This window comes from Cygnus atratus, chromosome 1 (genome assembly GCF_013377495.2).
Source record: "Cygnus atratus isolate AKBS03 ecotype Queensland, Australia chromosome 1, CAtr_DNAZoo_HiC_assembly, whole genome shotgun sequence".
Classification (NCBI taxonomy): Eukaryota; Metazoa; Chordata; class Aves; order Anseriformes; family Anatidae; genus Cygnus; species Cygnus atratus.
This window is the reverse complement of record NC_066362.1, coordinates 169535579-169550006: the sequence shown is the minus strand read 5'-3', so window position 1 is coordinate 169550006 and position 14428 is coordinate 169535579. Positions and strand designations below refer to the sequence as shown.

General features: G+C 40.4%; 1 protein-coding gene across 1 annotated transcript in view; it reads right to left on the bottom strand.

Moving 5' to 3' along the window:
* PCDH9 (protocadherin 9) overlaps positions 1 to 14428 on the bottom strand; it is a 738999-nt gene that overhangs the window by 276935 nt on the left and 447636 nt on the right. Inside the window, exon 3 of the mRNA XM_050708119.1 lies at positions 11933 to 12134. Within this exon, the coding sequence (XP_050564076.1) occupies positions 11933 to 12134 (202 nt within the window). The remainder of the gene's footprint in view (positions 1 to 11932; positions 12135 to 14428) is intronic.

The following is a 14428-nucleotide window of genomic DNA, read 5'->3' as shown; positions in this document are numbered from 1 at the left end:
GATCATTACCATCTCTGAGGAGCCCTCAGACAATCCTATGGGACAACTCAGAGATGCTTCCCTTCTGCCTTCAACAGTGACAGCAGTGACAACTTCCCCCAGCCCTTCTCTGTCACTTGTAGCTCCCCTCCCTTCCCCTGTCAAACCTAGTTTAAAGCCCTGGTAACCAGTCCAGATAGCTTGCTCCCCAACACACTTGTGCCCCACTTGCTGAGTTGGAGGCGGTCATCAGCCCACATACCCGGCTCCTCAAAGGACTGACCAAGATCGAAATACCCACCCCCTCAACCAGTCATTTACCTGTCCCGTCCTTCTCCTTCTTTCTGGGTCCCAGTCACCCAGCGGGAGGACAGAGGAGAACACTACCTGCACCCCCGATCCCTTCAACATCCTTCCCAGGGATGCAAAGTCCTTTTTAATATACCTCATTTTTCCTAGTTGCAGCTTCCCGGGATCCAACCTGAATGACAAGAGGATAGTAGTCTTCCGGTTTAATGAGCTGTGGCAGAGCCTTCCTAATGTCTCTGACACGTGCCCGAGGAAGACAGCACACCTCTCTGGATAGATTGTCTGGTCGACAAATGGGAGCCTCAGTGCCCCTCAGCAAGGAGTCTCCTATCACTAAGACTGTCCGTTCTTTTTTTGTGGCACTGGTTGTGATGCAGTGCCCCGTCCGGTCCCGATCCCTATGCTGAGTACTTCCCCCAGTGTTGACACGCTTCTCAGGGTTGCTTCTCGGGTTCAGACTACTGTCCAGACCCTCAACGTCTTCCTTTTCCTGCCTAAGAGCCTCAAATCTGTTTCCCAAGGACACCATGGGGGTTGGTGGCATCGTGGGTGTTGGGGGCAAACGTCTCCTTCTGCTGCAAGCTGTGACGAGTGTCCAGCCCCTTTTCTCTTGTGGGTGGTCAAGCCCTCTGTCCTGCATGTGATCAGCTGGGTCAGCTTCTACCACTGGCAGGGACATAGGAGGGGGCTGCAGGGTATCAGCAGGGGCAGGTTGACACCTCCTATCTGTTACCCTCAGAGACTCCCAGGAGCCCCTCAGGCTGCTGATTTCTCACTGCAGCCAAGCCACCTGCTCAAAGAGTTCCTTAAGCAGGGCACACCTGCACCCACGACAGCCCTTTCCTCCCTCAGGACCCAGGTGGGTCTCCAGATTCCAGAGCTCCCCACAGTCACCTGTCTGGACTGCCACTTCCCCCCTCAGGGGATCCACCTGAGTGCCCACATGAGTCCAGAGAGGCAGCATCTCCTCCATTTGGGTTGCCAACTTGGACCGGCCGCTGCGACGGGTGCCCACCATGGTGAGGTCTAGGTGCAACGAGGAAGCGTTGCCCAAGGAGAGGAGGGGAAGAGAAAGGGAGGTGGGAAAGGTGGGAGAGGGTCCTCCTCATACTCCTCCCTGCCCCGCTTGAACTGCCCCACGCAAACTGTCTGCGCTAACTGCCAAGCCGGTCCTGTTAGCGCATCCTGTTGGCGGTGCTCCTGAATCGCGGCGCTCCCTAGGGACTGCTCTTATAGCGCCAGGGGGTGGGTGGGCTGCCGTCACCCCTGGCTCCGCCCGCAGCACATCAACGCCCGCGGCGGCCCAACCACAGCTCCTGCCTGCTCGGGGGGAGGGGGCCGGGGCTGTGGCTCCGACCAGCGGTTCTGCGCCGCGTTATTGGGGGGGATTAGGGGTTGGCTCCGTTCGTCTCCTTGCCAGGAGCCCTCGCTGCAGCCGATCCGCACGAGGTCCTTGCTGAAATATTTCCATCTTCACATCTGTATTTTACAGTTTATATAAGACAAATTCATAGAATTGCAAAATCACAGAACAGTTGAGGTTGGAAAGGACCTATGTAGATTGTTTTGACCAATCTCCCAGGAGCAACTGGAGCCATGTCGAATAGGATTTTCAAAATGTCCAAATGTGGAGACTTTACAACCTCTTTGGGTAACTTGGTGCAGAGTTCTATCACCCTGGCCTTAAGAAAGTGGTGTTTGTTGCTTGTTTGTTTGTTTCTTATGCTTAAACAGAATTTCTTTGTATGTAGTTTGTGACTGTTGCCCCTTCTCCTTTCATTTGGCATACCACTGAGAAGAGTCTGACCCCAACTCTACTCCTCCCCTTCCCCACCAGGTATCTATATATATTTTCTTTCTGTAGTGGGAAGTCTGTACTGAATTCAGCACCTAGATGTGTCTCACCTGTGCTGAGCAGAGGGGAAGGATCATCTTCTCTCAGTGCTGCCTAATGCAGACCAGTAGGTTTTTGGCTTTCTTTTCTTCGAAGACACACTGCTGGTTCATGGTCAGCTTGCTGTCCACCAGGACCCCAAGCTTTGCTACTGCAAAGCTGCTTTCCAGTTGGTCAGACCCTAGCCTGTACTGGTGCAATGGGTTTATTCTTGCTGCTTAGGGTTACTCCTCACATCAGAGCCATCAGTAATTCTAACTCCACTTATAATTTGTAACCACTTGAAATTAGCAATTCCATGCTAAACTCAACACCTTTATTCTCACATCTATAATCTTTCTTTTAAACAAGTGTTTGCCATTGGGAATAGGAGTTGCACTGCTAAGACTCCATTAGAACCAGAATGTGAAATATCAGAAAATGAATCTCAATATCAATGTAACAAAAAGTCATAGCTGGTAGTGACAGCTTTCACTGAATTTCAGAAAAGCAACCTCAAAATTCTCAAACACTATTACACTTTTTTTAAAGTACATTGTCTTGAGTATAGTTATCTGATGGAACATCTAGAATGCTAATAAAGCTCTTCTAATTTTCTTAACCATGATTAAAGATATATCTATTCAGTTTTGCTTTTTACTTTTATTTCTTAGGGAAAGTCTTTAAAAGATAGAAAAATTAATTGCTGTCCTACTGCTGAAAAGCACTGTCCAATAGCATGCTCATGAGGTATGGAAGAATACCCACTCAGGTGAAAGCAAGGAATTACATAGACACAAACTGATATAAAAAATAATAATAATAAAAAATTGTCTCTGTTTTAGAAGAGTTATGTGTTTTGTTTGTTTGCTTGTATGTTTGTTTGTTTGTTGGTGAATTGAACTTGAAACTGTTGATTATGTTGTTTATCTGTAAACCTGTTAGAAAGGACTGAATGATTCACTATTCTTTTATGTTCTGGACAGATATGGGACCGATACATTATTTTTCAAGTGCTGGAGAACAAAAAATTGCAAAATTTTGCAAAATGCTAGAAAAAAATACTAACCAATTTATTACAGATCCAAGATGACATGAGCACCACGTTGTTATCCATAGGTTTGTGCCCAGTGCACCCTGCCAATAAGCACACAGAATCGGTATCCACACAAAGGTCTTTTAATTAAATAATTAATTATATACCTCTGCAGAGTCAGGTGCTTAGTGATCTTCCACAAACCAAACACACCTCTGGCTTGAATCACCGTTATTTATACAAAGCAAACTTGTGAAACTCTCTCTCTCTAATGAGTTTGCGCATTACAGAGGACTTGGGGGGGGGAGGGGGGAGGGGGGAGAGGGCACCAAATCCTATATTAGCATACATTAACATTTTGATGGGTGTGATTTTTAATTTGTTAATGACCCTCAATGAGCAAAAAGTTACCATAGGCCAGTCTGGAATCTTCTTGCAGCTGTTTGTCTCTTTGTTTTTTACCTTTCGTCCCTTATCTCCCTTGCTTCTCCTAGATCAAAGCTACTGGTCTCCCTATTTTCTTTAAGGTTTCCTTATTTTCTCAGCTTAAGACTACACAAGGCTACCAGCCTCCCTATTTTATTCAAGGTTCCCTTGTTTTCCCCAGCTTAAGGCTACAGTGTCTTAACTATGGACAGCAAGCATCTTGTTTATCACATGAAAAGTTAAAAGGTGATTCAATCAAAGTCAGTAAACATCTGAATAGTTTCATATGTCAATGGAAATCATTGAATCAACAAATCATTCTGAAACATAAGCTATAGATATAACCTGAAGATACAGACCTTTGTAGAAGTTACCAGGTAGGATTTTTGACCTGTATTATGCAGGAAGCTGTACTAGTCAAAGTAGTCCCCTGGGTCTCAGAAATCTATGCACTGGTGGAAGTGAAAGACTTCCATTGACAAAGGGCTCTACAGTCTCAAAGACAGGAGCTAGACAGTGAAGCTAAATGTATTCAGACATTATGTATACAGTATCCAGTTTTATCACCAAGGGAAATGAGCCACTGGACTATTTTAAAATACAGGCTTGATTTAAGAAATTTTGTGTGAAATCATATGCACTGTGCTATGTTAGAGGTTTGACTAGGTAATGATAATGGTTTAAAACTTCAAAAACCTATGCAGCAGATTTACTGTGATAAGAAGAAAAGCCTTGTGAGAAGATAACTCTTACTGATGTGAAAAAATAACTCTGCACAATTCCTTAAATCATCTTTTGTTTTAGCCTGTACCACTGGCAAAAGTATCTGTGGGTCTAAACAGGAGTGGGTGTCAGCAGCAATGGTAGTCATAGGCACCAGCTTTCACCTAGTATGCAACCTTCCCATTCTTTTAATCCTCAAAGCTTTCAAACTTTTTCTTGCAAGTCTGAACAGTCCCCATGCCCCATCTAGCCTTTTGAACTCACTGCTAAAGACCTGAACTTTCTTGTCTTGGATGGCCACAGAAGCTAGCAAGTTCAGACACATTAGGTGTTCATCTCGGAGCAGCAATAGGACCAGTTGCCCTCTCACTGCCCATGCAATGGCTCTACCATCTTGATTTACTCTCCAATTAGCCTTGGTGCATGGGGAAAAGAGAGGAGAACAGGTTAGATGTCATGATGTGGCTTTTCTAAACCAAGATAGTTTTAAAATCCTCGGTGTAAGGAGGTACCAAAGAGATGTAAAGAGATAGCAATCTCTTGTATACCTCTCAGCTGCTATTTAATTTTTTAAAGAAATAAATGCATGGGCTAATACTGAATTTAGACTTCAGACTATTTTATAGCTCTTCAGTAGGCTAATTCACCAACTTGACTCCAGTTTTTCTTACTCCTACTTGCCTGTAGCTAAATGTGACAGTGTAAGATTCTGTGTGAGGTATGAACTTGTGTTTAATGAAATGGAGGAAATGACTCAAAGGCAAATGTTCCTATTTTAGTTCACACAGAGTCTCGTATTATGAAAACACAAGGATAGCGATGGACAGTGATTTATCTAGAGTGAAAACATTAATAGAAGCACTTCTTCCTACATTTAGGATGTTCAGCTGTGGATTCCAATATTGCAAAGTATGACAAGCAACTTTTGAGACAGCAAAATGAAAGGCAGGATTAAGCAGAGGGTATGCCTGCAAGGTTAAACCATCATCACCTACTGGGTGTGATGATAGTGACACTATAAAACCAAAGCTCTTTGCTTGAAAGGCTTAGCTTCTCCACATGGGATCCTATCATATGACCAAATGTAATACGAGACCATCTTGCCATTACTCTGAACTTTAATCATAATTAAACCACTGCCACAGAGCTATTTCTACTTATTACTGGAATTATAGTATGATTTAATACCCCTGACATCATTTGGCTAAACCACTCTAGTATTAGGTTTATTAAAATGTGAGAACACAGGTATTTATCAGGCAGATTTACCCATACAGTATTAATATACTCAAAAAAAAAAAAACTATCCTCAAGCGTTATTGGTTGTAGACAGCATTATGCCATTACTTCAAGAATATAAAGTTCCTTTGGAATTTTAAAATAATATGTTAGTGCATAATAGAATATTTTACTTAATTTGAAGGTCATCCTTTTTACTTCATTGAAAAGTAAAAAATTTACTTTACCAAAGTAAAAGGGATGACTTTCAAAACACAGTGATTGTGTTACAGTTTTTTTCTACATCTCATTGTTTTCATAAAGTTATTACTTTGTGTTATGTAACACATATTGATACTATTTATTAATGAGGTGTAAAAATTAGGCAAGCATTTACTTAGCTTCCTAAGCATACATCAGACAACATAAATATTATATTTCTGTCTGATTTTAAACCATTGGAGTTATTGCATAGATTCATCCACAGTGTATTGCAGACCTTCTCCCCAGAGCAGTTCTACCACTCCACTAAATATATGCTATTCCTTTTTATCTTTCTGAAGAAAAATGAATCACATCCACAGCTTGCAGCTATCAAAATGTGATTTATCAATCATTTCCATAAAAGTGCATATTTCCCTTTCTTTACACTAGGAGGCACATTTTTCCTTCATACAGTTCTAACTCACAGCTCTGCTGCATGAAACCCTTAGATACATTAACAATTCCAATCTAAATTTGAGTCCCTGACAACCTTTACTAAACCACAGTGAAAAGGGAATTCTTCACTAACAAGGTTTTGTTTGATGCTGATGAAAACCACACATACAGTAGTGAAAAATAACATTCTGTGCCTGACTGCTGACAAACAAAAACATAGCTTTCTTTAGACTGACTACCGAAGAAATAATTCGCATCAAAATACATCAGACACCTGTACATTTTTAACATAACTGATGATAAAAGATGTTTGTGTCAACAGTGCATTTCATGATATACACATTGAAAACCATTTAAAAAAAAAAACAGATATTTTGTAATGAAAGATGCCATAAAGTCATAGCATTAAGTACATTTTACAGCATTAAGTGATTTTATTTCTGGCTTTTTTTTTTTTCTGAGGTCCTACGGAAAGTTCACATTTTCTAAATTCTTATCTGCTATGCTAAAAGGTAAAGAACTTTCACCAGATGATTGACCTTTGGAATATCTTCCTTCAATGTGTATAGGAAATGTAATATATACACCCTCCAAGTGCAAAAGGTAGTGCTTATATGGAGAACATGTGAAATGTGAGGTCAGCATTTCACACACCAAGTACAGCTCTCCAAATATGCATATGCATATGTAAATATATACTTAACCATATATATACACATATATATTAGTTCAGATTATTCAAAAATATTAGTTTCCAAGAAACTACAGATTCTCCTGTTTTGGTATGTGCTTTTGCTTTATTACAGACTGCAAGCAGTGTAATATGTACAGTCTTTCCCTTTTGTTTGTCATCATGGTGACAAAAAATGTTGGCAGGCAATATCATGCTGCTTTCCATTTCTCTTGGCCCATACTTCTTGAAAAGTCACAGTCGGCAAGGCAAGGCTAAGGTTCTTAATCACTGCATTAAAACAGTTCAGTACTATTACAGTTCAGTAAAACATTGTAACATACACAAGGCTTGCCTTACAAATCATTATTATGTGCAAAATTAAATCATTGCAACCATGACTCTTGAATAATGAGACTTACTTTAGTAAATTTGAATTACTTGTTATTATCACTTAATAATGCATAACAAAACCACAGTGCTGGTGTCACTCTGTAGTGATATGTTGTTTTTAAACAAGATAAATTGTGCAAATTAAATAAAGGTGGAATTAACTAAATTGCAGCCGAGAGGTTATCATAGTTCTTTGACAATTGGTTAACATTGATCAGGCAAATGCTGAAATGATAAAATACCGTAGTGAACTTAAAAAGACTCAGGGGAAAAAAAAAAAAATTAAGTCTAAACTTGGATTTTACAAATCACTATTAAAGTTCTTATAAGTTCTTATAATTTTTACTTCATATTTCTATCTATGTTGTTTCCTCATAACCACAGTGACAGTGTGTGGCTGACAGTGCTACCAGTGCTACTGTTTTCAGTCTCTCTCCATTTCAGTTTCTCCCAGTGAGAGAGATTGCTGTTTTAAGATTAGCCAGATGAACATATTCTCACTGTGTATGTTTTATTGTGTTTTTTTCTTTACATTTCTAATCATAACTCTTGTGTCTCTGTACAAGTTAATGATAGCAAGAAAATATGACAATAAGGTTTCTTATACCTTTATGTAATAATTTATTAAGACTTTTAACCACCATCCCCCCCCCTCCCCCCTCCCCCCCATTCCCTTCAGATTTTGGTCACTGTTCAAAATATAATTAAAATAGCAACATACTAATATTGAGAAACAATGGCTGCATTTTTATTTACACAATTTCACAGCATACAATAACAAACCACATAACTCATTGAGTATTAAAGCCATTAACCAAAATTGCTCTCACCATGAGGCAACGACTTTACTATCAAGATTAACATATTCCCATGAATTGTAACAAACCTTTACTGAATAATCTTTCATAAAAGTACTGTGGGACAAGCCTGTATTTTTTTGTGCTGATTTTATTCTTGGAGATATTAGAAAACACTCCCGTAAGTACTTCTCTTTCTTTTCAGTTGAAACAGTTAAAATAAGATACCGTTTATCAACATTTATCACCTAAAGCAGGCAGCAATACATGTAGATAGGGATATTTTTACTCTCCACTAAGATATTTTTCCATCATTTTATTGCATATCTTTTATCTCAGAATACCCCAAGAATTTTCATAAACAGCAATCCCTTAAATGGCCACCAAAATGTTTAATAAAACTACTGTTTAACCACTGCAATAGGACTAGAAATTCAGATTAAAAGTGTCAAGGAATACAATGTCAAGATGATAATGCACCAGGTATTTTAACCATGAACATATCTAAATATCCACAAAGTAATTTTGCCCATACACCAGCTAACATTTTCCTCTTCTGAAAATTGCAACAGGATCTTCAATAACCGTAAACTGCTTTAAACTCCATTTCATATCTCATCCAAAAACTTGTGCCTCCAGTACCAGAATAACTTCTGACACAATGCCTAGACAATAACTTTATACTGAATAAGTCAAATCCATCTAATGGGCAGCATCACTCCTTTCCTGCCTAGGGTTTTCCTAGGATGATTTCTGTCATATTAATGATTATATCATTCATTCCTTCAGTAGTCTGTGAGATTTGGTGAGATATAGCATGTACTGTTTCAGTGTCCATTTCTATTGTGTTTAAATGGCAAATTTTTGGTAGCAGAGGGGTACAGGGTGGTCTCTGTGAGAAGAGCCCAGAAGCTGCCCCATGTTAGATAAAGGACAGTTCTGGATGTCTCCAAAAGTGACCCGCTGCTGGCCAGAGCCGAGCCAGTGACCAACATTAGTGGGGCCTCTGTGAGAGCAGATTTAAGAAACGGGGAAAAAAAAAAAAAAAAAAAAAAAAAAAGAGAAAAAAAAAAAGGGGAAAAAAAAAAAGCTTTGTGCAACAGCAGCTGGGAGAGTGAGGAGTGAGAAAGAACCCCGAAGACACCGAGGTCAGTGCAGAAGGAGGGGCAGGAGGTGCTCCAGGCACGCAGCAGCAGTTCCCCTGTGCCCTGTGCAGAGGCCCCTGGTGGAGCAGGCTGTCCCCCTGCAGCCCGTGGGTCCCACATGGAGCAGATCTCCACGCTGCAGCCCATGGAGGAGCCCCCGGTGGAGCAGGTGGATGTGGCCCGGAGGAGGCTGCGGCCCACAGAGAGCCCCTGCAGGAGCAGGCCCTGGGCAGGAGCTGCAGCCCGTGGAGAGGAGCCCACCCAGCAGCAGGGGGCCTGAGGGGAGGTGCAGCCTGTGGGAGACCTGTGCTGCAGCAGTTTGCTCCTGACGGATGGATGCTGTGGTACAGACCCATGCTGGAGCAGTTCTTGAAGAGCTGCTGCCTGTGGGAAGCCCACACAGGATCAGTTCTGGAAGGACAGTGCCCCATGGGAGGGAGACCATGGTGGTGCAGGGGCAGAGAGTGACCATGAAGGAGTAGCAGGTGACAAAATGTTATGGACTGATCACAACCCCCGTTCCCCATTCCCCTGCACTGCTCTGGGGGAGGAGGTAGAAGAGGGTGGATGAGGCGGAATGCATTTTTGATTTGTTTTATATAGTTTCTCACTGCTGTAGTCTGTTGATAATCAACAGTCAGTTATATTAATCTCCCTTATGCGAAGTCTTTTTTGCCCATAACTGTAATTGGTGAGGGAATCTTCCTGGCCTTACCCTTGAGCCCTTTTCCATCATATGTTCTCCCCCTCTTCCTTTTGAGGCAGGGAAGTGAGAGAGCTGGGTGGAATGTAGCTGTCCATCAGGATGAAACCACGACACCGCTCTAATTCAGTTTGATAAAAGGCAAAAGGCCTATACCTCAATACTTCACCAAACATCAGTACAGATTAATTGTTGGTTAGATTTTCATAAATTTGACATTAATTTAACATCCCCAAGACTAAAACAGGGGTAACTACAGACTATATTAAAACATTTCGTGTAGCCTTTAAGAACACTCATTCACTCTGATTTTCTATTACTGACTGTATTAGGAATGAATATATTACTGGTAATTAAAATACTACATTTGCACAACATTCTTGACAGAAAATTTGTAAAATCACGCTTTTAGTAGCTTGATACGAAGTTTACTGAGCACGTTTTTCTGAACTCTTCTGGAGATCCATATGTCACATTCTGAAGAGTTGTGCAATTCAGTCTGTGAAGCCAATGCAGCAGTGCCAACATGCAATGACGCCTTACAACTCCTCTCTGATCTTGTTAAATCTTTCACACATCTCATACGTGGTCAGAGAATTAACACGATAATTCTGCTTAAGGCCCTCACTTGCTTAAACAAATGTACCTTCTTGTTCCAAAGTCATTCATAGTTGCTAGTCTATTATAGTTCTTTGCATTTCTACATATTTAGGGTTTAAGATCATAGCCCCACCAACATTTCTGTTTTTGTGGGGAAAAAAAGGAAAAAATAAATATTCAGGGAAAAAAAAAAAAAAAAGGGGGGGGGTGGGGGGGAAGAAGGGGAAAAGGAAACCAGAACAAAACTTTGAGAAAGGATTTTCAATTTTTTTTTTTTTCGTAGAGTTTTACCCAACATACCCTCTCTGACTTCCCATGAAAGGTATAAGAAAAATGCTACTAAAGCCAATATTCCACAGTTCCACAGTTTACATTCTCATCAACCATGATTTAAATGTCGTAATTCAGATCCAGCTCTGTCCAAATGAGAACATGGACCTGAATTTTGTGCAGCAGATCCCAGGGCCACCTTCTTTCCTGGTTGTACAGGTCCAGTGAAAGTTTACTCATCTATACAAAAGGGAGAAATGTCAGAAAGAAACTAATTCTTATTTTTGTACTCCTGAGATGCAGGAGAATGAAAGTTCAATTACCTTCCAAGAGCACAGATACAACTTTTAACTTTTAACTTTTAATCTTTGTCTACACATTCCAGACAGAAAACAGAAAGCTTAAGGGCAGTGTTATTGCCCTCTCCCAGTTTTCAGTATGTATAAGTCTCCATCTTCCAATGCAAAAATAGTAGTCATATTATTGCTTAAGACTGCACTTTTTTTTTTTTTGTACTGACTGTCACAAACACTTCAATCATGTACATTTATTATACAGAAGGAAAGGAAGAATTTCCAAAAGTAGGCACATACATTAAAACACACATCCAACAGTTCCAAAAAGCATAACATCATGCCATTCCAACCCAACAAAGAAACTCTGTTTCTTTCTGTTAGAAGGAGGAATAATAGGTGTGTTATATAAATTTGGAATTGCATTTTTCAGTGCTTCACTGATTTACTAGGTTAGTCTAACAGATCACTCAACCACCATGTCCTTGCTCTTTTAATGTGTATTTAGAATGGCTGTCCTGAAACAAAAGCCCAATGCTAAATGACAGCAGCACTGCAAACAACTACCAAGAAAAGCTCACTACCTGCTAGTATTTTCAGCTGTTCTCACTGTGCAACTGTCTGGAGATGTGTTTCTTTCTCACTGGGCATGTTTTTGTTTCTATAAATTACAATATGAGGCACTTCAGGCAAACTACACTATTTTCTACCAACTGTTATGAACTAAAATCATATCCCACATGCACTTAAAAACATCTCTACTATTACAAAGCTCAAAGGGATGGAAAAGAATTACCAAAGCAACTCAGAGAAGCAAGAGCAGTGAGGGTGACTCACCCGAGTTGGGGTCAGAGTTGCCATCAGCTTCAGTCCTCTTGTCCGGTGAGGCCTGGTCATAGAATTCGTCCTGCGGCTGAACCAGAGGGAGAGGGTGTGAGATCAGGGTTCCACCACCCACTGGCTCGTGGTCTCCCAGACCACTGTCACTGCAGCTTTCCTGGGAGCCATCGGGGAGGTGAAATGTAACACGGCGCTGGGACTACAAAGAAGAGCACAGGACACACTGATTAGTGCTCTTCTTTTCTGTTCTCCTGACATTTATTTATTTATTTTTTTTAACTTTTGAAATACAAATACTGGCAACGTTTATAAGGCAATTGTTACTATCAGGTTTACTCTTTGTTTTTGTTTGTTTGTTGTTTGTTGTTTTGTTTTATTTTTTTATTTTTTTTTCCTTTTTGATTGCTTTTGGAGAAACCCAGGGAAGATGGCAGGCAGGAGAGAAAAATGTTAAAGGTCTGCACATGATCTGTGCAGTAATCTTTTCATAAGAAAGTGATCAGTAGACCTTCAGGAATGTTTCTCATCATTTTAAAACTATTTCTGAGAAGCAGAAGCTTTTGCAAAGTACTTTATGAAAGGCAAACAGTATCAGAAAATGTAATAAGGAGAGGAGAGGAGAGGAGAGGAGAGGAGAGGAGAGGAGAGGAGAGGAGAGGAGAGGAGAGGAGAGGAGAGGAGAGGAGAGGAGAGGAGAGGAGAGGAGAGGAGAGGAGAGGAGAGGGGAGGGGAGGGAAGGGAAGGGAAGGGAAGGGAAGGGAAGGGAAGGGAAGGGAAGGGAAGGGAAGGGAAGGGAAGGGAAGGGAAGGGAAGGGAAGGGAAGGGAAGGGAAGGGAAGGGAAGGGAAGGGAAGGGAAGGGAAGGGAAGGGAAGGGAAGGGAAGGGAAGGGAAGGGAAGGGAAGGGAAGGGAAGGGAAGGGAAGGGAAGGGAAGGGAAGGGAAGGGAAGGGAAGGGAAGGGAAGGGAAGGGAAGGGAAGGGAAGGGAAGGGAAGGGAAGGGAAGGAAAGGAAAGGAAAGGAAAGGAAAGGAAAGGAAAGGAAAGGAAAGGAAAGGAAAGGAAAGGAAAGGAAAGGAAAGGAAAGGAAAGGAAAGGAAAGGAAAGGAAAGGAAAGGAAAGGAAAGGAAAGGAAAGGAAAGGAAAGGAAAGGAAAGGAAAGGAAAGGAAAGGAAAGGAAAGGAAGAGAAAAGCCCACCAAGTTAAACAGAAAAAAGCGTGGTGTTTTCTTTGTCATTTTTCAAGAACTGAAGGATGTACACTTATACTTAGCTGATATCAACTATATAACTAATATGGATATTTAACATTGATAATGTAACTGTGAAACCACAGTGGTCAGCAAAGAATCGTAGAATGCAATGAAGGAATATGAAATTATCACTTCCATAAGAGAAATAATAAATAAATGACATTTTTGCTCAAAGCAACACAGTGAATGACAGCCAGAATTACAACTCTTCCTGAACTTCTTAGGAAAAAAAAAAAAAAAAAGAATAAAATCCACATTGTACATTTGGTTTAGTTAGCCATTATTGATTTTGAACCTCTTTTATCTGGAGAAGTAACCTGACTTTGTGAGTTGTAGCCACAGAATGATACAGTGATTCCCCAAGAGCTCCAGAGCTGATAGCACTGCTGAGAACTGTTTAGCAAGAGCAACTGTGGGATTCATGAAAAGGATATTACAGGTCTTCATAGATCAGAATGCTGCATTTTTGAAGCATCAGAAACAACTAGTTCAAGATCATCTCAAGAGGGTGGTTAAATTAAGTTAAGCACATCTTCCCTCAAAAATTAGTTTCAGCATCAGGGAGCCAAAGTGATCTGGTTAGCTAGAAAGCTTTAAAATAAAGAAGTGATTCAAAAAGTTTACATTAATGTTAACTGATTTATTTATTTATTTACTAAATGAGAAAAACCTCAATAGTATTAACTGTGTATTGGCTTATTAAAACTATTTGTTAATGGTAATTGCTACCATTTTACATGATGATCAATGTTTTCTATAAGGCTTCTCCCTTGTCATCTCCCTTGGGTGGACATACATAGTTGATTAAGTCAATTTTGGATCACTGTGTAAATCAGTATAGAAATAAATGTAATACTATTTGCTCATGGCTGTGATTTTATAATTAGTATTTTACTTTTAAGTTCCTTTCCTAGCTCTAGGATTAGAATGTTGCTGTAGAAAAAAAAAAAAAAAAAGTGAACAGATCCTCTGAGTCATTGAGCTGTATTAGTTTATATCAACAGAGGACCTAGTGATATTCTATCACTAAGTGATCTTTTGCTTCACACTTCGTTATTTTTTCTTATATTTTCACTCTGGAATTGCCGTGCTGAAGAATTTTTTGAATCATTAGCAGACTCTTTGCTTTGAATATGAGCAAAATAGTAATATTCTTAACCACACAGCTTAAAATCTTCTCTTCCCATAATTATTTTCAGTAACACAAATTTAGAGATCTGTTTTTCTAAAGTAAGAATTTATGTC